This window comes from Triturus cristatus, chromosome 1_2 (genome assembly GCF_964204655.1).
Source record: "Triturus cristatus chromosome 1_2, aTriCri1.1, whole genome shotgun sequence".
NCBI lineage: Eukaryota > Metazoa > Chordata > Amphibia > Caudata > Salamandridae > Triturus > Triturus cristatus.
In genome coordinates, this window is record NC_140580.1 from 382,578,158 (window position 1) to 382,602,971 (window position 24,814).

Sequence of the window (24,814 nt, forward strand, 5' to 3'; positions counted from 1 at the left end):
CAGATACAGTGACACAGTGGCTCACTGATTTAAACGCTCGCCACTGGCATCAGCTGTCACCTGCAGATCACTCATTCGAATCCTGGCAGTCCGCTCAGCCTTCCCTCTGTTTGAGTTTGCTAAAATGAGAGAGAGCTGTTAAATTGAGCTAAAAGAAAACCTTGCTTACAGTGCTTCGAAACATCGAAAATATGGTAAGAAGCACTCTATTAAAGAGGGTACTCAAACCTCGCTTCAATAAAAGCGAAACAAAACAAAGCAGTCCAGAATCATGGCAAAGCAATGTTTCTGCTAGCGGGATGTTTGATAAATAAAAGCATGCGGCCATGAACGTGAGCTCTTCTTTTGATCGTTGACAGTGTGGAGGGAGGTGCTAAGATTTTAAATATAGCGAGGGCTACAGAAAAAGAAAAAGAAAACACGTGGGACGTTTCAAACGTGGAAAGTTTGTGCAACTGCAGCAATTATCCAGGAAGCAGTTCGGCGATACCGTGCCCGGTTATGCAAACACCGACAGAACACCGGGCACAAGATAAAACGCACAAAGCGCTGCGAAGCTGTGAGCAGCGACCCAAAGCACCCGAAGATAGAGGGAGCGGCGGGGGCTTTACATTACCTTACCGTCAATTTCTTAAGTAGATTAATAACATTTGACAATGCGAGACCTATTGCATTGCAAATGCTTGTTAATTAAAGTGAATGGATACATTAAATTCCCTGAGTTTTTTTCCCTAACTCTTCAGCTTACCTGCTCGAAAAGACGGCATGCCAAGTGCACAGAGAATTCCTATTAACTGGCCATCCCCGGTTAATATTTGGCAACTTTCCCCCTTCATTGGGATATCTCACCTCGGTGCAACTCTAAACGGAAAATTAAAATGTCCATGTTTGTACTTCAAACTCATCATCTTCTGTGATGACCCCCACCCCAACTTCACAGGACTCTCACAACATGCACAGCTATCAGTTGGCCTAACATTTTACGCTAGTGGTGTTTTAAAGCAAGCCACAAAAGTGCTAACATGGTTCCCTTTAAATGATGGAGAAAGTGAACATACACACCCTAGTACCTTAAAGCTAACACTTGCTGAAAGCGGCCCAGAGGTTCTGCACAAGACATCATGCATACATGCAACTGAATGTCGCTAAGGCAGGCATAGGACTCAGTCAAAACAACTGCGTTGTGTAGTAGTTGTAGTCTTGTTCCCTGCAAGCGAACGCCACTAATGCCCCGGACAGCAATTTTTTTTAAAAGAGAGCGCATACACAGTAATACCCGATTCAAACATTTTTTGCCCACCTCTGTGCACTTCCATCACGTTTTAAACTCTAGTATATATATATATATATATATATATATATATATATATATATATATATATATATATATATATATATTCACTGAAAAAACCATAGGTTTCACACATGTTATAGTTAGCGGAAATTTTACTGATAAAAAACCAATGAAATTCCCCCGTTATAGTTAGTGCAGGCAACTATAACTCACGCGACCGCAATCCTCTGCTGATGCTAATACTGTATTTAGACACTTATTTGCCCATGTCTTCTTCCATACATTTTTAGCTATACATATATTACAAATATTTTTTTTTCATAAAGACACATATGTCATCAGCAGAAGATTGCGGTCGCGTGAGTTATAGTTGCCTGCACTAACTATAACGGGGGAATTTAATTGGTTGTTTATCAGTAAAATTTCCGCTAACTATAACATGTGTGAAACCTATGGTTTTTTCAGTGAATTTGCAAGGTTTTTTAAATGCTAATTCCTAACTATAACGTGTGTGAAACCTATGGTTTTTTCAGTGAATTTGTACGGTTTTTTAAATGCTAAGTTACTTTACGCCATTCGTGGCGTGCGCGCCCACTTAACGCAGTTCGTTCCGTGCGCGCACGGTGCGCTTCGCGCACCGTGCGCGCACAGTGAGCACACGGTGCGCTTCGCGCACCGCGCGCCCACTTTACGCAGTTAGTGCCGTGCACGCACGGTGGGCACGCGGTGCGATGACAAAGCAAGAAAGCACGTCAACAAATCTGTTTCTGCTTTCCTCCGTGACTATGGTATGGGTGCCATTTACCACAACAACTTGCGTTATGACATGCAAGACATTTATAGAGGAGATGGTGTGCACTTCAATGATGAAGGGAACAGAGTCTTCCTCTTGAACCTTAGACTCTGCATCGGTACTTACTTGTAGGTACCACTAAAAAATCATTTCATAAACACAACGGCTCTTTTTAGAGCCCCCTAATATCTAAACACTTAAATCTGATTTTCATTTTTTTTTTTTTTTTTTTTTTCCTACCGTACGCTTACCGTAAGCTTACCGTACGCGTACCCCGTGATTTTTTTTAAAATCAATAAATGTTTTCTTTGTACTTTTCTGTCCTTCTTTGACCCCCTTACAAATGTTAGGGGGTCTGTAACTCTCCTCATTGCCCCCTTTCCTTGTTTTCACTCTTTTTTTTCAGAGTGAAATACACAAAATGGCGGCCGCCGCTTCCTGGTTTCGGCCGATTCGAATGTTTACTAAGATCTAAGAGCCAATCAGAATCGCGCTCGCGCACGCCACCGTACGCTTACCGTAAGCGTACGGTAAGCGTACCGTAAGCGGGCTCAGATATATATATTGATTTAAAGGCTATTTTCTCAGAATCTACTGAACAGATTTACACCAAACCTACAAAAGGCACTTCCTTGACCTAGGGACTACCTCTCTGCCAAATTTTGAGTAATTCTGTTCAGCCGTTCGGGCTGTAGCTCGTTCTAAAGGTCCTATGGAAAAATGCATGGGAAAAACGCGTTTTGGGACCCCCCTTTTATCTCAGCCCCCGCTTGACGGATCCCCCCGAGACTTTCAGGGTAGGAGCGGAGCGTAGCGCCCCACCTATTTTGAGAAATTCGCGAGGATTCGTCGACCGGCGCCAAAGTTATTCAAAATAGAATGTTGAGGTTTTCCTATGGAAACGTGGTCCTAACTATAACTACCTACTGGCGACCGCCAGTAGGTAATATATATATATATTTGCAGTTTTATATAGCGCAAACTCGACCTGAAGGTATCAGAGCACTTTACATAAGCACGGTTGCATTAGAAACAGACACATTTTTCTTAGGACACGGGGAAATTAGATGGAGTGATTTGCCCAGAATCACAGCACGTTGAGTTTCCCGCCAGGCTCGAGCCTGCCTCTCAAGGTTCAGGGTCAGCTGCTCTACCCATTTGAGTTTTGTCTTGCCTTCGCTCTATTACGCGCACTGTCCTCTCTACAGCGCTCTGACGCCTATGCAGGGTGGGGTCTGTGCAGTGGGTAGCCCCCAACAAGCAAACGTTCACAAACAAAAGCCATTTGCCTTTCGAAATGTCACCTTGGTCAGGATTAGTGGAGACATCCGATATTTCAAATAATCGACGGCGCTGCTTCATGCATCATTTTTTATACCTCCCGATCGACCCAGTCCTTCAGGGCCAGAGAAATTTCAAAGCATAAGGAAAGAAAATCTCCGCCATCATTTAAGCTATTGTCAATAATGGAAAAAATACAGAATCTATTCAAGCAAGAACCCCACGTACCCCGGCTCTGTGAATATAGTGGTGGGGCCTGGGGTGGGTGAGTTCGGGGGGGGGGGGGTCGGGGGTCTCAGATTTCAAAAGTGAGGTCAGCGGCGGGAAAAGTCGTCTTTTCATAATGAAAGTTGCACCCTGAGTGTGCAGATTTACAGGTCTGTAACTATTCCCAGCAGAAAGGCTAATTTTATGACACAAAAGAGAGAATTTTTGTGCCAAGCTGGAGTAGTGGCCTCCCTGAAAGCACATTCTGATAGACATTCTCACAAAACACTGTAAATAACCAGCGCAGTCCGGGGGGGGATCTGTTGTCTTTATGGGGCCATGTGTTTCTAACACATGGCCCCATAAAGATAAAAAACTGCTTTGCGACACGCAAAGCAGGCCACCGAGTCCAACTCTGAGGCCAAAGGGCGGCCACCAAAAATCCTAATTTGCAATGACTGCCCACCGTTTACCCTAAACGGTGACGCCAGCCAATGGAACTAAGTACTCATGAACAATAAATCTCGCCGAGCAAGTTGCAGCAACGCTAGGCGAGACCTAAAAAAGTATCAATATAAACACTGCGTACTGGAATTTTTTCCAAACAACGCGATTATACTGACTTGTCCTGACTATCCATTGGAACCTTCAGTAAGGCTGAATGTAGCCAGCAGCATAGATCTCTCACTTCCTTGTGTCCCAGTTTTGGGTGCTCCTTTTTGTGGGCAGCCCCAGATCTAATGGCTGTGAGAAGCCTCTCATTACACAGACTGTGTCTGAAGAACAGCCTAGAAATTCCATTTAATATAGAACCAACCCAAATCCGTTCTAAAGCATAAGACCGTGAATCCACATCCACTGCTTTGAAATTGTGTATAAAAAGTAGAATCTTAACCAACCTTTCCAGTCCCAAGTTCTTGAGGAGGGTGGAGGTTCTTTGCAAAATACTTGAAGAGCTGCCGAATAACCAGGACTGATGTTGTATTGACAGCCAGTCTCCTAGAGGTGTGGGGTGTTTGGATGGCAATATCCCCTGCATGGTAGACTGATATTTCATCTTCCCAAATTCCCATCTGAGAGTTCATCGGAGGACTGTTGTCCATGTCCTGGTATAGCGCACAAAGCAGTGCCGGCTGTGCATCCTCTTTTTGAGATTGATAATGTGGCCAGATTTTTTTTTATCTGTGTCCCTTAAAGTGTGGCCTACAGGACCCTCTATGGTAAAGTTCCTATTATGCATATACCTAAATGATTGTGTTGGCAACGTGTGTGTGTTATTGATCCTGAGTATTAATGCCAGTAGGATCCATTTTGGATGCTTCACTTTGCACAACACTTCTGGGAGACAGGCACAGCATGGTCGAGGGCTCACACTTGCTACACGGTTGGACAGAACCTGAGCACTCGGGCTGCACCTGCGCTCTATGTACCAAGGCCACTAGACCACAGATTTAAAGCAAAGTGGCTGCATGCACAGAGAGGGAACCATGTCTTACCTAAACGGAGGCAACTAAGGCTGTCCTCATTCACCATGATTCCGCTCACAGGACTACTGAATATGGTCCCATGGGAGCAGTACGTCCATTTGCAACACCCACTACGCCACCAGGGGTAAGAGATATGAAACAAGGTACACAATTTACTTGTGAGTGACATTTGAGACTGTGCCGGATTTAAGCCTTTTGCCAAAACCGCTGCGGATATATTCTACCAGGGTGACAGTTCCCAGTCTGTGCACCGTGGCAACCCGGTGCACCGTCAAAACTAGCCAGGGGCACCGCTAACAGATGCGCACCAAGCACACAGTTTATGAACCATGTCGATATCTCGCGAAAGGTGCCAATGAGAATTATTTATTTTGTCCTGCACCCATCTCCCCATCCACTTGGTTCCCAGGAGTGAGCCTCAAAAGTTAACTAACCGACCGGCGGATATCCCCCACTCACCCCTTACTCATCTCAGGCCTTAATGTCCCACGCCAGGTTCCCTATAAAAGGAGGGATCTGTGGAGGGAAGGTCGGGGCTTGAAGTCCACGGCTCCGTCCTGTTGATGATTCAGTGATCCCTCCGCAACTGTGTGGGTCCGCCCAAGCTCCTGTCCAGGTTTACTTTACTCCTGAGTGCTCTGTGTGGAGGCTCCTTCGCTGCCACCCCTGTGTCTGGACTCGGTGAGCAGCAACTCCACCTGGTTCGGTATTCCACCCTGTGCTCTCCAGACAAGTTGCATGCCTCTGCTTTTTCCTGTTATACTATTGCACCTCTCGGTGCGGGATGCTTCCAGTGCTTCGATTCCCGTCTGCTGAATGTGGAGTGTCTCTCACGTGCGGGTTCCTCCTCAGGAGAAATGCCTGCAACCCATGCCCTGGAAAACTCCATCTAGAATGGTTTAATTGGGTCTTCAGATGTTTAAATACTGGGTCTTTGGGAATTTTCTGTTGATATTGCGGGGTCTGGATAGGTATTTTTTGTTTTGTTTTTTTGTTTTTTTAATCATGTGCATGATATGAGGGTTAGATCCTACAGACAAAGTTGTATGATGAGCGTCAAAGCTTCCACACCCATTACCTGGCAGCATTTTAAATTCTTGAAATAGTTGACTTGATGATGATAGGAAAGTGGGCTTTTTATTCGCCAACCCACTAACTTCCATTAGAGTCAAGAAAGTGGAAAGGCGAAGGATGGTAGACGTTTTAGTCATTGGAGAGTGCGTTTGGTGTTCACCTCGTAGAGGATGTGTTCCACTCAAATAGGGTGAGTTAGCCTATGTGCCTCAAAATGTTCACTGCAACCCGTCGTCTGTTGTACTTCAACATGTCATGCTTCTCATTTATATATTTCTAATTCCTGTAGTCTTGTCTTGGACCCTTCCCTTCGCTTCCTGTTTCAGCCATTTACACTGAATCTTGCTTCAGACCAGGGGCTTAGCATTGTGGGGGGGGGGGGGAGGGTTGGTGTTACACCCCTCTAATATATATCTTTCCTGGTTAATAGTTGGGTACAGGTGCTTTCAGTTGGGTGTGAGGAGGTGTGTCTGATTTCATCAGCAATTTATTCTCACACACACACAAAAAACAACACACATTCTCCCTCGGTGTTGTGTAGGCTATTTTACACACTGTTGTGTTTTCTCTCACTTAGTGCACCTGCCAAAACGCATTCGCCTTCCTTTCCACTGCCACTTTAGACCCTTTCAGGCATCCTGCTTGTCGTATAATATATTTTAACATAATATGCCAGCGTGATTGTTGGGAAATCTGAAGCTCGCCCCCCCCCCCCCCCACCCCTCCCCCCTCAATCTTATTGACCAAACCTAGCTACGCCCCTGCCTCAGATATAGGTTGATGCTTTTTAGAAAGTTTATCAAAAGTGTTAATCGAGCAAGAGTGATATTTTTTTCAATATGGATTAAAAAAAGATTACATCTATAACAGGTCCGTTTTAGTTGCACCTATTAAATCAAACTAGTAACTTTAGAACTATCATTTGACCCTTTAGAAGAAGCAAGTAATGAACGGACACTTAAACTCTGGATTGATGTGCCACTTTTGGAACTGAACACCCAACTTTTATGCCAAAACAGTTGTGCATCCTTCTTTGCAGTCTATTTAGATCTAAAAGTACGGTATCTTGTTTCTGCAATAGTGTTTTCCATTTCATGTCTGGTAACTTCCTTCTTTGTATTTTTCCATAGGCTACTACCGCACCGAGAAGGATAAGGGCACTCACTACGAGCTCTACTACAAAAAAGGAGATCGCTTGGAGTACAGGCACGTCACTCTATTCAGGCCTTTTGGACCCCTGATGAAAGTGAGGAGTGAAACCCTGGACACTTCGAGATCCCTCATTAATATTATTGTACCACTGTCTGGAAGGACCGAGGTCTTTTCCCAATTTATGCAGAACTTCAGGTGAGCGAGATTAGCCTTGACTTTTGATTGCAAGATCATAAGATGCATATGACTAGAGGTGTTGTGATGCGTTTTGGGACGTGACCACGTGTCTGTTTGTATGGACACGTGGTGATATTATATTTTGTCCTGAACTTTGCTGTTTAAGAAAACGCATAGGCTGCTGTTTGTTACACACACGTTAGTACGTCGTGAATTTGTTTTCTTTATTTTCTGGTTTATGTATGTGGTTTGTGATATGTATGCCCTTTATTTTTGTTTCATAGAAGACATGTGATATGATGTTTGATATGCGCACAGCGTAACATTGACTATTCTGTTTTTTAGGGATGTGTGCATTCATCAGGACAAAAGGATCCACCTCACTGTGGTGTACTTTGGGAAGGAAGGGCTTTCCGCAGTCAGGTCCATCCTTGAAACTGTGGCCAGGTAGGTACAACAGAGACAGGGCTTCATGGGGTCCATTCATTGAGAGAAAAGTTTATTACACCACCAGTTCCCATCCAGCAAGTATACAGAGAAAGGAATAGGCATTCCCTTTCTTTGCAAAGCAGTGGTTTACCTGTTCCAATGACCAGTCCCACATTGCCTTCTGGGCCTTTTCAGGTCTCGCCTGACCCCTGCGCATGCGCTGGTCTGGCGAGACTTATCGAGAGGGTTCCAAAAAGTGCTACCAGGACAGCCTAGAGCTACAGTGCATGTGCGCAGGCGCGCGTGCTGCGCTTTGCCCCGATTACTTTCACGGCCTTTGTTGTTTGATCGCAATCACTTTCACTTCAGCGGACGCTTTTCATAGCCAATAGGTCTCGCTTTTGGGACCTTATAAGTATTTAGTTATGCAACTTTTGCGTGGCTAAACACTTATAAGGTCCCAAAGGCGAGACCTATTGGCTATGCCAATGCTTGTTTTAACAGTGCTGTGAACTGTTATTCCAGTCTACTTTGATTTCTTTACATCACAGTTTGTGGAACACATTTGTATTATTTTCAGATCAAATACACCATGCTACTGTGCATATTATCATCTGTTATTTAGGAACATCAAGGTTGGCCCCTTGTGATTGACTCTGGGGAAAAAACGTAGGAACGTTTGTCGGAGTTGGTCTTTCACCTGCATCTGCACCACCCTCTAATCCACAACCTTGCGTCAACACTATCTTTCCTGTAGACATCATTTCCACTGCACGATCACCATCATATAGCTAAGGTAGCTCATATGCCTCTGACTGCCTAAATGTTTTGGTTTTGCTTGCTTCAGTTTTGACTTGCATACATCATGGTGCACTGCTCAACTACCTTGAACTACCTGTACAGTCTGCCTCAACAGCCACTTGCATTACTTGCCACTCAAGCCCTAAGCTATACATGAGCTCATGTGCTCTACGGTGCACTACTAACGTTATCAATTCCTGTGCCCTGACATACTTTGCTATATGCATGACCACATACACCCTACACCCATTCTGCCATCTACATCCTCCAGACCTCTGTGTTTCTGCCAGCATCACCACGACAACCTATGTAGCCTACACGTTACACTAGATATTCAGTATAACATATCTGCTCCCTACATATCTTACACCTCTATCTACAACCTCCTCACCTTACACCCTTCCTTTGTTGCCCCTCTTCCCTCACTTAGTCTCATACTACACTTCCGTAATGCATTCATTTCCATATTTATCTGTTCCTTTTAAATGTGTGATAAAAGAAAGGTCTTCATTTTTACATTTTCTAATTACAAACATTTCAACAGTATTTTAAAAGTCACCTGGATTTAACAAAAGTTTGCTTAAACTTCTCCTTGTGTTACTTTGGATAACTGTTATTTCAAGATGGTTGTCGGATCAGTGGAGCTACGGGCAGTACTAATAAATTATGGTTGCCGTTCAAACCTTTTTTCAATGTCCGCACACCAAGTTGATTGTGTGCAGGATTTATTAATGATGAAGTGACCAACACAGTTCCTGTGCTGCAGCGCATTTCTAGTTTGGAACAAGGAATGTGATGGTTTTGCAAGGAACACGTAGAAGGTGTTTCAAAATCTAAATTAATAAATCGAGCAGTCTAGTGAATACCATCATGCAAGAAAAGAGTACCCTTACGATTTGATATCCTCCAGACACTAGCGGGGATCCTGAAACATTTTCCTCAGCTGCAGCTCTCCAGCCTCACCAAGTGGTGCTATGCTGCTTTAGCCGCAACTCCGCCCACCATGAAGTGTTGACAGCAGAACATAAAAGGTGGTAATATGGGTGCTAGCACCAGTTCCTGATTTTCCACTTCATCGATTTGAGACAGGTGCTCTTTTTGGACATTAACCAATTACATTTCTCATATTTCGAAAGCAGCTATGGCAAATATCTCCTTCTAAGAGGTCAGCCCTGTCGCAGACACTGAATGGTAATGCCATTGTCAGACCCACATGCCATATTATATGTATGTGAGGTCTTGAAACTAAAGACAATTCCTTGGCTTGCTACTTGACACATCTGAAGGGCATGAGAAAGAGGTGGACAAGCTGTTTTTGGTCAGAGCCTTCGGTATAAACCAAAGCACTCCCTTCAGGTAAATCCTAAGACTGGGAACATTCTCCCAAACAATCTCCCTACAAAAAGAAAGTGCTATAAAACGTATCTATTTTCTTCCTTGAGTAAACTGTTCCGGGCACAGGACCGTTGTAGTCCAGACGCCATTCCCCATTACTGGGCTCTTCCTTGTTGTTGAACCCATCGTCACATAAAAAAAATAGTATTTTGGTGGCTCCAAAAAAAACGCTTCTTGATTCCATGTCTCCACCTACTTTGGCCTTGGTGTTGTACCTAAACATAGAAGCCTATGACCTCCGATGCCGTCCCCTTGTGCTTAGCACTGGGTTCTACAGCACCACTGTTCTCAGAGCAGATAGAGGCATTCTCTTCAAAAACTCTGTCCGTGTGCAGTATCCAAGGAGCAAAAAGAAAAGTTCCGGCCTGTTTTGACTATAAACCTTTGACACAACACCTCACGAGGGCCTAGATATTTGGCTGCACAAATGAAATGCTTGGACCGGCCTCTGATGTTCTAGTCGTGCCCCTCCGAGATTATGGCTGTGCCGAGGATGACAATGAGATGGGTTGTATTGCAAAAACAACAATTGACGGACAGAATGCAGAACAATGTCATACATTCACCCCAGTACAGAGATCTGGGCCTAAATCCATCGTTTTTTTGCTCACCATGCCGTTCCAGTTTGAACCCAGCCATATGCAAATCAGTCTTGACCCTGTGCCTCATGGGAACAGTCCAGCCCGAACTGCCAAGCCAGGTCCTCCCTGGACTGGAAACAAGCATCCTAGGACCGGTTTCTGGCATTTCAGCCGTCTTCAGCCAGGCTTGCTTGATTTCCAGTGGCATGGAGAGCAAGGGACCCACGTCTGGGCATACCCTTCCCGCTCGGGGTGACAAATGCAAAAACAACAATTGATGGACAGAATGCAGAACAATGTCATACATTCACCCCAGTACAGAGATCTGGGCCTAAATCCATCGTTTTTTTGCTCACCATGCCGTTCCAGTTTGAACCCAGCCATATGCAAATCAGTCTTGACCCTGTGCCTCATGGGAGCAGTCCAGCCCGAACTGCCAAGCCAGGTCCTCCCTGGACTGGAAACAAGCATCCTAGGACCGGTTTCTGGCATTTCAGCCGTCTTCAGCCAGGCTTGCTTGATTTCCAGTGGCATGGAGAACAAGGGACCCACGTCTGGGCATACCCTTCCCGCTCGGGGTGACAAATGCAAAAACAACAATTGATGGACAGAATGCAGAACAATGTCATACATTAATGACATGCATGACATCCTTAATTAATTACCTTCAGTAACGGTTACTCTGTTCCTCTCCACACACTTTGTTGGTGTGTGGGAAAAGTACCAGGAACTGATTCCACTTTACCAGGTTCTGTCTTGATTGTCCTGATGTCATCACATTTTGGGTGGCTGGAATGCGGCTGAAACTGCATGGCACCATTTGCTGAAGAGCTCTTGCTGGGGGAAAAGTTTCCAGATCCTTTGTGGCACCCGGAGGATGATATTCATATGGTGAGGAATCTGCAGGTTGATCTAATATACACCAAAAATATCACTACAGAATGCAAGGCATTTTTTTCATGTTTTCTGCACCGGTCAGTGATTGACTTCTCACAGTTGCATTTATAACTTCACCCTTGCGTTCCAAACTATATTTAATCCTAAAGAACATCTCTTGTGTTCCTCAGACCCCCTGGTTTTAGTAGTGTACTGGACAGAACTATCAACACTCTATCCCTGTCACACATGTGTATAATATAGGTTTGTGCAAATCTTGTGTAATTTCCTTATGCCTAATTGTGCAAAATTTCATGAAATGCAAATCTGGATTTTTGCACTATAATTTTATGCAATATGCATGCTTGCGTCTATTTTTGGAACAAGGATGCACTTTATACTAACAAAAGCCACTCGTGTTCTGTCTGGTCGCACTGTTTCTGTGGTCTTGGGACAGGATTTTATGCAAGCGAACCTCGCTTATGTCAAGTGGAATAGCGGCATAACAATCTTTATGTGGAAATTATGCCAAATACACTGGTGTAATTAACGTTTTGCCAGGGTCTCATAATAGACCAGAAATACAGCTTTTAACGTAGGCACCCCTTCCTAGCAAATAAAGATTATAACGGTTGAACTTTGAGTGTGTAGGGAACAATCAAAGTTTAAGGCATTCTAGATGGGTTTTTGGGAATATTTTTGGAGGCTGACATTTTTTGTGTAAAATAATTTGTTTACCACAATCAAGGTAGCTGGGCATTGCACTCTTTTTCTAGTTGAATAGATGAAGTTTTGTCTCACCTGATTCAGCATAATTTTACTTAATCCTATTGTAATAAACTTTTAACTTAGCCTTAAATGTGCATGTTAACTCAATTTGATATGGCTTTGTTGCTGTTACCGTAAATGCATAAAAAATATTCAATTTTTAAAAATGTTCTCTTGACAAATATTTAAATATAAGACTGCTCCTGGAACCAAGGCACATTTGAGAGCATGGGCTCTTGGCAATTGTTTTCCAAGAGGGGATTCTTGCGACTAGCTTGTTTACCTTTGTGCAGAAGAATCTTAAAACATAGGGAAAGCTCTCTCTCCCTCAAATGCTGGGAGGATGATTAAGGTAGAACCACAGTTGCTGGTTCACGCTGTTGTACAGAAATGCAGAGTGTTTATAATCCGGAATTCATTTTGTTGTGTCAATGTCTGTGCAGTAAAACAAGTTTTCGCAACTACACGCTCATCTCACTGAACGAGGAATTCAACCGAGGTCGTGGGCTGGAAGTGGGAGCTCGTGCTTGGGCGAAAGGGGAAGTCCTGATGTTCTTCTGTGATGTGGATGTTTATTTCACTTCGGAGTTTCTTCACAGTTGCAGACTCAACAGTGAGCCGGGTAAGTGCACGGGCAATATGGTTTAAGTTCTGTGAAGTTAAGGTGTCTAGAAGGCTAGTAAAGTTGAATGAAGGGGAAAGACAAAGATGTGTCATCAGAGTTCCCAGCCTACATGGTGCCTGGGTAGAAAAGTAGTGGCCACTCAATAACTGTTTGTATGAATTGATGTCTTTTAGGTGTTTGGATTAGAAAGTAAGAAATACTCTTGAGTATCTAGGAGAAAACGTCCTTGCATGTAAATCATTGGTTTGAAAAGCTCTCACATGAAGGAGTATATGCCTCTGGCGATGGGTAAGAGCTGTTTTTAGGTCGGTCATTGGTCAAGACCTTTTGAGTTTGTTAAAATATATTTGTAATATACTTACTTGTTTTGACTTTCAGCCAGCCCTCTTCATCCAATCGTCTGTTGTTGTCATTCATATTTTAGTTCCATCCACTACAGCACATGGCATTGGCAGTGGGTAAGTCAACTTCAGCCATTGGGTAACTGCACTATGAGTGTCGGCATTCTGCGTTTTCACAAGAGCACATCTACACACAAAGTATTTCTTTTCAGAGTAAGGGAGTCGATATGGTAATGTGTGCTCTTTGAAACGCCAAAAATATTATTTACTTTAAGGCAAATTTTTAGGAATATTGGCAAGTGCTCTGCAACTCCAAGATTCACAAAAATCAAAGAAGAATTTTCAAAGTCGAAAGGCTGGCAGCCAACATAAGACTTGTTAGCTTTGCCAGTGCTTGTCTCAATGGTGAATAGACTAGCTCAACTGCATCTGCGGTCCAGGGCCTTGAGGAGATGTTTAATTTGCAAAATAATAAGTGCCGTAGACCAGTGTTTTGCTCAGAAGCCTGTGGCTGGCACTGCGTTTAACGGGTCTGCCGAATCCCAAGGCTGCATAATCTTGCTTCTTCTCACTCTTCTTTCCTACACCACTAGACACCCCTTACCACTTTATCTCACTCTTGCAGGCTCTTTTTCTTCCCTGCTTTCTCCTTTGGTCACCGTTTTTCCGTCTTTCTCCTTCCACTTTCTTCCCTATTTTGTGTTTTTTTTCTCTCTTTCTCTGGGTGAACGTCTGATAAGAAAAAGTAAGCATCGGTCCACAAAATAACTGCCGGTGGGCCACACCAGCAACCTCTGGCTCAAATTAAATACTGCCTTGGGATGATTGTTTTGATAAGGATATATTGATCAAGGCAGACAGTGGATGGATGCAGTATGAGTTTAATGCAACCTTGTTTCAAGATTCTTTGTGGAGATATGAGGGATATGTTTTATATGAGCGTGTAAGTGCATACTTAGCCAATCTGTTCGCTGACTTACCAAAGTCTGGTATAACCTGCATGCATTCTTCTAAAGCGCCACAAGGTTAGAATTTTGTGTCATATTACAGAGCTCCTAGAACATTGTTAAATACTACATTGCACCAATGTCATAAATTTCCCTCTACTATTATTTGGATCTATTGCCTAGGCATACACCTGTGCAGTGAGACTCAAAGTAAGACCCTTGGGAATCTTGCAGCCCTCCTGGCATTTGCATGCCACCCCTGGTGAACAATGCAAAAAGAACTATTGATGGACAGAATGCAGAACAATGTCATACATTCACCCCAGTACAGAGATCTGGGCCTAAATCCATCGTTTTTTTGCTCACCATGCCATTCCAATTTGGACCCAGCCATATGCAAATCAGTCTTGACCCTGTGCCCAATGGGAACAGTCCAGCCCGAACTGCCAGGCCAGGTCCTCCCTGGACTGGAAACAAGCATCCTAGGACCGGTTTTGGGGTTTCACCCCTCTTCAGCCAGGATAGCTTGATTCCAGTGGCATGGAGAGCACGGGACTCACGTCTGAGCATACCCGTCCCATTCGGGGTGACCAATGCAAAAATAACTATTAATGGACAGAATGCAGAACAGTGTCATACATTCACCCCAGTACAGAGATCTGGGCCTAAATCCATCGTTTTTTTGCTCACCATGCCATTCCAATTTAGACCCAGCCATATGCAAATCAGTCTTGACCCTGTGCCCAATGGGAACAGTCCAGCCCGAACTGCCAGGCCAGGTCCTTCCTGGACTGGAAACAAGCATCCTAGGACCGGTTTTGGGGTGTCACCCCTCTTCAGCCAGGATAGCTTGATTCCATCACCCCGAGTGGGACGGGTATGCTCAGACGTGAGTCCCGTGCTCTCCATGCCACCAGATTCAAGCTATCCTGGCTGAAGAGGGATGAAACCCCGAAACCGGTCCTAGGATGCTTGTTTCCAGTCCAGGGAGGACCGTCTTGGCAGTTCGGGCTGGACTGTTCCCATGAGGCAAAGGGTCAAGACTGATTTGCATATGGCTGGGTTCAAACTGGAATGGCATGGTCAGCAAAAAACAATGGATTTTGGTCTAGATCTCTGTACTGGGGTGAATGTATGACATTGTTCTGCATTCTGTCCATCAACTGTTGTTTTTGCATTTATCGCCCCTGGTGAACAGCAGCACTGGCTGCTGTTTACCTAACTGAGTACTAACTCTCAGAAAGAAGTTGAACAAGGTAGCAAGAATTTTTTACACATTTACTGTAAGTAAAGAAAAACATATATAGAAATTGCCAGCTCCAATTAAAACTTTGTAACACCTTTAATGTTTAAAGACCTCTAGCAACAAACATGTACAAATATAATAAAGTATTTTCAAAATTCAAAAAAGCTATTTCATTAAAACGCAAAAGTCTTTCAACTTTGTACATAAGATTATATTACTGCATTGAACTTGAATTTTTAAAAGTGATAGTTTTCAAACATGGACATAGAAACCTTCATGCCTCGCTCCTACACTGACATCAGCTTCCAATGGTGAACCAAGAGGCATGTCAGTTGTCATGGGCATCTTCTGTCTTGCATGGGTTTTTCTTATACATTGAAAACATTATAGTTAAATAAATCAAACATGAGAGTTTTTGTACAGTACACATACTGAACTCCTGTATTGCAATGTGCTCTCATACGTGATAATGAAGAAAACGGAGTCAATGTGAAATAAAACAATTGCCTAGCGTTGCACAACTTGGTCAACTTGGGAATCTGGGATGAACTCGGGTTTTGTGGGTTCCATTGTGCAATTCAGCAATTAGATGAGTATATCTTTTGCTTTCTCGTTTTACATAAACAATAATGTTTTATCTTTAATTCATGTCGCACAAGTTAGGGCGTGGGTTACAGACAAAAGCTACATGAAGACTCTGCTTGTATTGGGCTCAAGGGTCCAAGATAGCCTCGAGCTGAGCCACAGCTAGGCACATGGCTCAAGAGTGGCTCGAGCCTTGTGTGGCACACCCACCACTATCCTATAATGGCAATTAAGGGAACAAAAGCTTAGAAAGGGTCTGATTTGCCCATCATCAAACAATTTGGCAAAGCACCACAGTGCAGGACTTCTTGTTTCAATATTCATAACTTTCTCACTACACCTTTTTTTTAGTGATTGTACTAGGAGACTGGGTTTTCTCTCCTCCTTGGGTATAATCAAATGATTTTTGGTTTACAGCTCTGTTTTCTTATCACATGCTTACTACCAGTGTTTAGTTTGATTTAATTTGTCCTCTCTGTTAAAAAACAATAAAAAGGAGCAGAGAAGAAAAAAGGTTAAGAGTGATTTACCAAAGAGTGTAAAGTTAGTCACAGGGTTAAGCAGAGATTAATAAACAGATGCCTTTGGGTTCCATAATTTCGATCTTGCTCATTACCTCTGGCCTCCTACCCAGCGGACTGCCACAGCCTACTAAACGCTTCAGCTGAGAAAGGCAGTGAACATTCTATTTGGTACTCAAAGGATCCCTCTGGACCGCCTTTGGACCTCAAGGATCCCAGGTGGCTGCTAGTCAGAGCTCTGTTGGCGGGTCCTTCCTCAACGCTTACTGAGCCAATTGACCTTGGTGATGTGGCGGCCCTCCTTGAGCCCGGCACTGCCGGCTCCAGCCCAAGTTCTAAGTCCAGTGCTGATTGCAGTACCTCAGCAGATGGCACGGCCCCGTAGATTGATTCTGATACCAATGCAGGATCTGTAGCCAATAGTTCTTTCGGATTCAGAGGCTCAACCCCCAACAAAATGCAACACAGTGACTACTCAGATCTGGAAATATACCCCTAACATAACGACGAATGATGATGAGGAGGGTAACTGGACTGGTGATTACTATGGTGATGTAAATGTAGATGCCGATCTTGAGGATTCCTGTGCCCTGGACGCATCACCAGATACTGATCCTCCCTAAATCAGGCTTTTGTGTGGCTACAGAAGATGCCACCTCATTCACTGCAGTGATTAGGAGGATGGCACAATCCTGGACCTTAGCTTGCCTATGCAGGAAGTTAAAACAGATGTCTTTGACAGGGGTTTTGAATCCATCTAGAAACCTCTCTTCCCATTTATGTAGGCCCTCACTGATGTGCTAGTGGGCACCAGACCAAATCCCGGATCTTGCCCTCCATTGAACAGGCAATGGAAAGATGACCTAGGCCTGCTGCTGGGCACCCAAATTATATGGTCCAGCACCTTAGCCCAGAGAGCTTAGTAGTATAGGCATCCTGCAGCCACCTAAATTCAAGCTTGTTTCTGTCCCCCCACCAGGGAATCTAAACAGATGGAGACATTCGGAAAATTAGTATTCTCAAGTACCAGTCCTGTCCTGCTATCCTTCAACACCTCCTGGATCAGTACTTGCATACATTGTGGGACAGCGTAACAGACCTCTTGTGGCTGTCTCAAAAGACCTCAGACCGACCTTATAATGTCTTAACTTTTATGGTCAAGATGCAGCGAAGTACATCATTTGCTCATGGCTGGACATGACCGACTGTCTGGTCCAGTGTGGTGCTTCAGCACCGCACCTGGATTCACTCCATGAGCTACTCATTCGACATGCAGCAGTCCCTTCTGAACATGCTCTTTGATGGCTCAAAACTGTTTGGAGCAAAGGCTTACTCGCTCTGGAGAAATTTAAGCAGAGCACAGCCAATACTCGCTCTTCGGGCCTGTACAGCAGTGTCCACATCAACAGGTGTTCGAAGGTAATATCGGCAAAGGCATGCCAATGACACCACAATATAGAAGAGGGACGGTGTACATGAAATGCTGTAAACCAAAAGAGTGGGGGAATCGCACAGGAATGTTAAAACTGTCCTCACACACAGTAAACTGTGTCATGCTTCATCATAGGACTGCTAACACACCTCTGTGCAGACCAACGCTGGAGGTGGAGCAATAGGGAGGGGGAAGACAATACAACGAATAAATGACAATAATGTGGGATCACAAGTGAAAATAGGTGCAGAGACGGTGATAAAAACCGGCCACAGGGGGCCCCTCTAACAATTTTAATACTGGGTTCCCTGTCCAGAGTAAAAGTGGTCACACCAGGACCAGTGGACGGTGGTATGGAAAACTTATGAGTTACCAACCCCTCCACTCTGCAAAACCGTTGACATGTTTCAGCCGGAAAAATCTAATACCCCGGCTTTCATCAGGACTCACTATGAAATGATTCCAAAGGTCCAAAGGTACTAACCCTACCTCCTTTAATCCAGGGGTGAAGGGAAGAAACCATTGATGAGTAACTACTCCGAGAACGTAAGGTAGAGCGCCTTGCTCTCCAAGAGGAACCTGTAAAAGAATCAACAAGAACACGTGTAGAATGAAAGGTGCTGTACCCTCTGTACAGTAAATGGTAACAACCACAGTGATGTGTACCCCCCATAAAAACAGCAGTATTATAGGGGGGGTAATGATACCTCCTCAGGACATAGTGGAGTGAAGAAGACACCCAGCGGTATGCTTGTATTTATTAACATTCCGGGGAGAATGCACCAATTTCCTATGTAACTAACGCAGATAAAATCAATATTACTGATGAAAAACAGGAATCGTGGCTAGGAGAACGAAACACCATCATGCATAATGTGACGCTTACCAAGTTCATTTAAAATCTAAACTTGAACTGGCGGAGGAGCGAGTGCAGCTCCATATAGTCACACTCTGCGGGAAATACGAATAAATAAAAACAATGGATGAAATCATAAAATAGAGCATTAGACCATACAGCTCTCCAGTGTGACGGGAGGGCAGGTCAGGATGGCCCCACATGTGCTGTGTGGTAGAACCAACACCCTGCTTGTAGGATCGTTGTATTGCAGAGAAAATACCGTACACGGCTGGGTGGACAAGAATTCTCCAGCCGAGTACGTGTTCTTCCCTCGACCCGTAACTAGTCTGTTTTACAAAGAAGGTCACACTTACTTCATCACGGTGAGCAGCTGCCCCACTGTACGTCTCTCCCAGCGCCGTGCAGGTTCAGTTTGCGGCACTGCCGAGGCCCTGTTACTCCCTCCGGTCCCGCCCATGACCGCGTCATCAGGGACATGACGGGCATGGGTAGGAACCGGAAGAGAGATTGACTCAGAAGATCTAGTGTGTCAACCGCTGCTCCCATGTTGGGAGAGGAGCGCGGTAGCATGTAGGTATACCAATTGTCTTGAAGGGCGTTGATGTGTGGAGTAGACCTGGAAGAACTCCGGGTCAAACACCCCTGTTAATGTCATTGGCAATTTCTTTTGCACATGAGTATATAAGGGTAAATACATGCTTACAAATATGTCTGGGATATTAGATTTTTCAGGGACTGGAGGAGTCTGATTGTACTGATTTAAAACACTACCATCAGTACAAGTATATAGTATCTCACTACCCCAACCGCGCTTCTTCCCAACCTGGGAGCAGCGGTTGACGCTCTAGCTCTTCTGAGCCAATCTCCCTTCCGGTTCCTACCCACGCCCGTCATGTCCCTGATGACGTGGCCATGGGTGGGACCGGAGGGAGTAACTGCCTCGACAGGGCCTCAAACTGAACCTGCACGGCGCTGGGAGAGAGACACAGTGGGACCGCAGCTCACCTTAATGAAGTAAATGGGACCTTCTTTGTAAAACAGACCCGTTACGGGTCGAGGGAAGATCTCATACTCAGACGGAGAATTCTTGTCCACCCGGCTGTGTTCGATATTTTCTCTGAAATACAATGATCCTACAAGCAGGGTGTTGGTTCTATCACACAGCACATGTGGGGCCATCCTGACCTGCCCTCCTGTCACATTTGGGAGCTTTTCATCAGTAATTTTGGATTTCTATATGTTAATTACATGTGCAATTAGCACATTCTCTCTGGGTTGTTAATATAAATACAAGCATACCGCCGGACGTCTTCTTCACTCCACGATGTCCTGAGTTGGTATCATTAAGCCCTTATAATACTGTTGTTGTTATGGGGGGTACACATCACTGTAGTTGTTACCATTTACTGTACAGAGGGCACAGCACTTATCATTTGACACGTGTTCTTGTTGATTCTTTTACAGGTTCCTCTTGGAGAGCAAGGCGCTCTACCTTACGTTCCCAGAGTAGTTACTCATCAATGATTTCTTCCCTTCACCCCTGGATTAAAGGAGGTAGGGTTAGTACCTTTGGGATCATTTCATAGTGAGTCCTGATGAAAGCCGGAGTATTAGATTTTGCCGGCTGAAACATGTCAACGGTTTTGCATAGTGGAGGGGTTGGTAACTCATAAGTTTTCCATACCACCGTCCACTGGTCCTGGTGTGACCACTTTTACTCTGGACAGGGTACCCAGTATTAAAATGGTTAGAGGGACCCCCTGTGGCCGGTTTTTATCACGGTCTCTGCACCTATTTTCACTTGTAATCCCACATTATTGTCATTTATTTGTTGTATTGTCTTCCCCCTCCCTATTGCTCCACCTCCAGAGTTGGTCTGCGTGGAGGTGTGTTAGCAGCCCTATGATGAAGCATGACACAGTTTACTGTGTGTGAGGGCAGTTTTAACATTCCTGTGTGATTTCCCCCACTCTTTTGGTTTACAACATTTCATGTACACAGTCCCTTTTCTATGTTGTGGTTTCATAGTTGTTGAAGGAGGTCGAAGTGGACTTAATCCTCCTACCCCTCTTTTTCTGTGTGAGTTGAAAGGCATGCCAATACCTGCCTTGTCAGCAACTGTCTTTTCGGGGGCGAGTCCGGGGAGTAGGCCAACAGCATCCTGGCCCCCAGGGGCAACATGCTTTCCAAACTCTGACCCCTGCCCCTACACCTGCTGTAAAAACACTTTACTTTTTTCTTGGTGGCAAACGATCAACCGGTAGGAGGTCAGATCACCTTATACCTTCCCAGATGGTGAAGCATCACATCAGCTTATTGGTGCTCCAGATTTTGGACCATGGATATTCCTTATTTTTCATGTTCAATCATGAGACTTGCCACCCACACCACAATACCTCCTGATGGACCACTTGACGTTTAGGCTCTCTTCTTCAAAGGAGCAATAGAGCGGGTGCCAGCATTAATGATCAGGACTGGTTGTTCTGGTGTCAGAAAAGGACAAAGGCCTTCGCCCCATCCTAGATCTTCACCCGCTGAACTTCATTCTCTGGAAGAACAAGTTCAAAATACTTTCCCTAACCCAAGTCCTGTCTGCCCTAGATCCAGGAGATTGTATGGTAGCGGTGGACATGCAGGATGCATACTTCCACATTCCTGTACTGCAGCCCCACAGGTGTTACCCACGGCTTCAGGAAGGCCACAAGCACTTTCAGTTATCCGTGCTCCCCATTGCTCTTTCCAGTGCACCTCCGGTGTTTACAAAGGTGATGGTCGCAACTCAGATGAGGCGTTTGGGAATACTGATCCCATACCTCATTGATTGGCTACTGAATGTAGGCTCATCCCAAACAGTTGTAAGTCACCTCACAGGCGACAGACGACCTGTTGACATTGTTGACCTTCATCAAAATGCCAATGTCACAGCTGCCTCCTTCACAATGGCTTCCTTCATCGGAGCCATCCCTGATATGGGTGCTTTTTTTATTCCATCCTCTACCTGGAGGAGTCCTGGAGATTCACAATATAATTTGGATGTACCAACATTGGGCCAGCTCCATCCTGCTTCTGCACCACACCAGGTAACACATGTGGTCTCTGCAGTGGGATCTGAAGTTTCAGTGGTCTCCGCACCGAAGCAACCTCCAACTTCATCAGGTGTCAAATGAGACTAAGAAGGGTTGCTGCTTGACTGCAGCTAGAGCAGACTGCAGGTGATTATAAAACAAGTTTGCATCTTCTGAAGGGGCAAGCTTGGACAGTGGGTAAACTCACAGGTTTGATGACATAATTTGTACCTTTGATAACGAATAGCAGGCTCCATATGAGACCACTCAGGGAGTGTTTGCAGGGATACTCCCCCTACTCTACCCTGAGCTAATGGATGTGACTGATGTATTGTTCCCTGGATTGGGGAGTCATCTGGAAGAGGTGGAGGTCAGAGGACTCTGATTTCCGGCCTAGGCTTGTCTCCACATTATCTAGCTGTAGTTGTGAGTGATTCAGTTGGCACTAAAAGCATATTTGATCATTAAGGTGGAACGGGTGCAGGCACTCAGACATCATGACTGCCATGTGGTAGTGCAACGAGGGCGATGTAAGGTTATGGGTTCTGTGCCACGAGGCTTTACACCTCTTGAAGTTACTGAATGCTGAGGGCATCTCCCGATACCTGGCAGGATCTTTAAACACAGGGTGGACAAACGTTGCTGATGATGCTTAGTTGATCACAACTGGCGGTTAAACTCGGAGGTGGCAAAGGGCATCTTCCAATAATGGAGAGATCTCTGGCTCGATCTGTTCAACACCACAGACAACCAGTCAATCAAGATTTGTTTTTTTGAGTGGGTGTCATTGTCGACCATTTGGTTGTCGCACCCTCCGCTATGATGTCACACATACACCCCAAAAGCTCCATTGCCTTGCCACCATCTTCAGTTTATTTTCCAACGTTGGGACCTTCTTTGTAAAACAGACCCGTTACGGGTCGAGGTAAGAGCACGTACTCGGACGGAGAATTCTTGTCCACTTATGGATGTAGCGGATTGAGCTCCAGGACGGATTGAAGATGTGTTTTACACAAAAAAACTGAACACAGAGGCAACCCCCGATCACTGAGGAACACTAATGAGGATCGCTGAAATCTCAGGGTTGACTGATGTTGCAAGACCACAATGTTGTGGAGAATATATCGGGGATTGGAGCATATGTGGTTCAGGTTCTGCCATAGATGTCGCCACAAGCGGGCACAGAAGAATTGTCACAAAGTCTGCAGCTTGTGCCTGTACAAACCGCGTGTCAAAGGGGTGCGATGCCATCGGTAAGTTTCAGCCAAAGACCCTTCTTATAATAAGGTAGAAGTTGAGGTGGATCATTACTGCATGGTGGAAACACTGGAACATACCCACAGGACAGAAGTGACTGACATCAAAGATGATGCTGTGATCGTGCAATGGCAGGACTCTGATGCTGAGAGAGTAGACCCCGAGAAGTGGAAGGTGCTGGAGAAACTATCGTGGAAGTACACAGAGAGCAGGAAACACAAGATACAGGAAAGATCAGGGACAGAGCCAAAAGGGTCGGAACTCCAGATCAAACAAGTTTTTCTCAACTTTAAAGGTCCAAGAGGCCAAACAGGCCAAAAAGCCAATAGATCTACGAAAAAGGAAACTGCAGGTGTCAAGCCTTCAGAACCAGCCTCCACTCTAAAAGGCAAAAGTGAGCACAGGAGGGTGATGCCGACCCAAAAAGGGGAAGTTTAGGGCCAACTAGAGGCCTCCGATGTCCAACATCAATGCTGAAAAGAAGGAACTAAAAGTTGAGAGGAAGAGAAGACTCCTTCAGGTCGAAATGAAGGCCCTCCTCATAAAGAAGAGATAGTTTGACAACTCCTCGAATGATTACAAGATCCCTCTCCGTCCCTCGAAGGCACCATTCTAGATCAGGGACAAAACGGAACAACCAGAGCACCCATAGTTGCTACTGCCGGCAACACAGGAAGAGGCGGAGGAAGCCTTTGGATGTACTAAGAATTTGATGATGAACAATACCAAAAGGGCATCTTCACGGATAAACCACCAGTGGCCTGGCAGGACATTGACAGAGTCACCGGAAGCGGGGTGGACATGCATCCCTTGAGGCCTTCAACTTCAGATGACATCTCTTTGTACGCAGGGTTGAAAGCTGCAGCAGACACTTATGTTGTCAACCTGGAAGAGGAACAATGGGAATAATGTTTCCTGCGCAAGACCCTGCAACCTTCTCAGGGAAGAAGGTAGTTACTTCTAATGTTACCAAGTGTGTAGTACCAGGTAAGAAAGGCCTTTAGAGAACCATCTATGTCGAACGCTGTTACTTCATTCCTGGAAAACAAATACAGGCACTCTACAATAGACCCCGCCTACATCATGGGGTCTGTGTCCAGAGACTCCAAACTTGTATCCTCAGTCTGCAAGAGGACTCACTCACCAGCATCTGTGGGCCCACCAGCAAACAGGTGGACATGGTGGGCAAGAAAATGGAGCGCGCAGCAGCTGTCCAATTGAGTATTCCAGATTCCAACACCCCCTGTAATAGGTATGCCCACCTACGTTATAAAGAGGTGGGATCTCCCCCAAGCAAAACCAAAAGAGAGGGGAAAGACACTGGTACAGGAGGGATAACTGATATACTGACAATACCTACGTGGACACTATGGAGTGCGAAAGCAGCTAGCTGTGCATGGGGACAACACTCGAAAGGCACACCTGGCTAAGAGTGTCAGGTTTCAAGCAGGAGTTGCAGGCTATCATAGTGTACGTGCCTTTCACAAGCCGCTCAACACTGGTAGGGGCAGAATTTGAGGGTTTCTCATGAAATGGCAAAACATCACCTCTGACAAATTGATAATCAGCATCATCCGACATGGATACTGCATAGCACTTTTAAAAACTCCGCCCATCATAA

The 24,814-nt window shown here is 45.0% G+C and overlaps 1 protein-coding gene across 3 annotated transcripts in view; it reads left to right on the forward strand.

The window, feature by feature from the left end:
• CSGALNACT2 (chondroitin sulfate N-acetylgalactosaminyltransferase 2) overlaps positions 1–24,814 on the forward strand; it is a 263,693-nt gene that overhangs the window by 152,806 nt on the left and 86,073 nt on the right. For all 3 annotated transcript variants that reach the window (XM_085605158.1, XM_085605171.1, XM_085605164.1), the window contains exons 3-5: positions 7,267–7,483; positions 7,811–7,912; positions 12,759–12,937. In XM_085605158.1, coding sequence (XP_085461284.1) covers positions 7,267–7,483; positions 7,811–7,912; positions 12,759–12,937 — 498 coding nt within the window. The remainder of the gene's footprint in view (positions 1–7,266; positions 7,484–7,810; positions 7,913–12,758; positions 12,938–24,814) is intronic.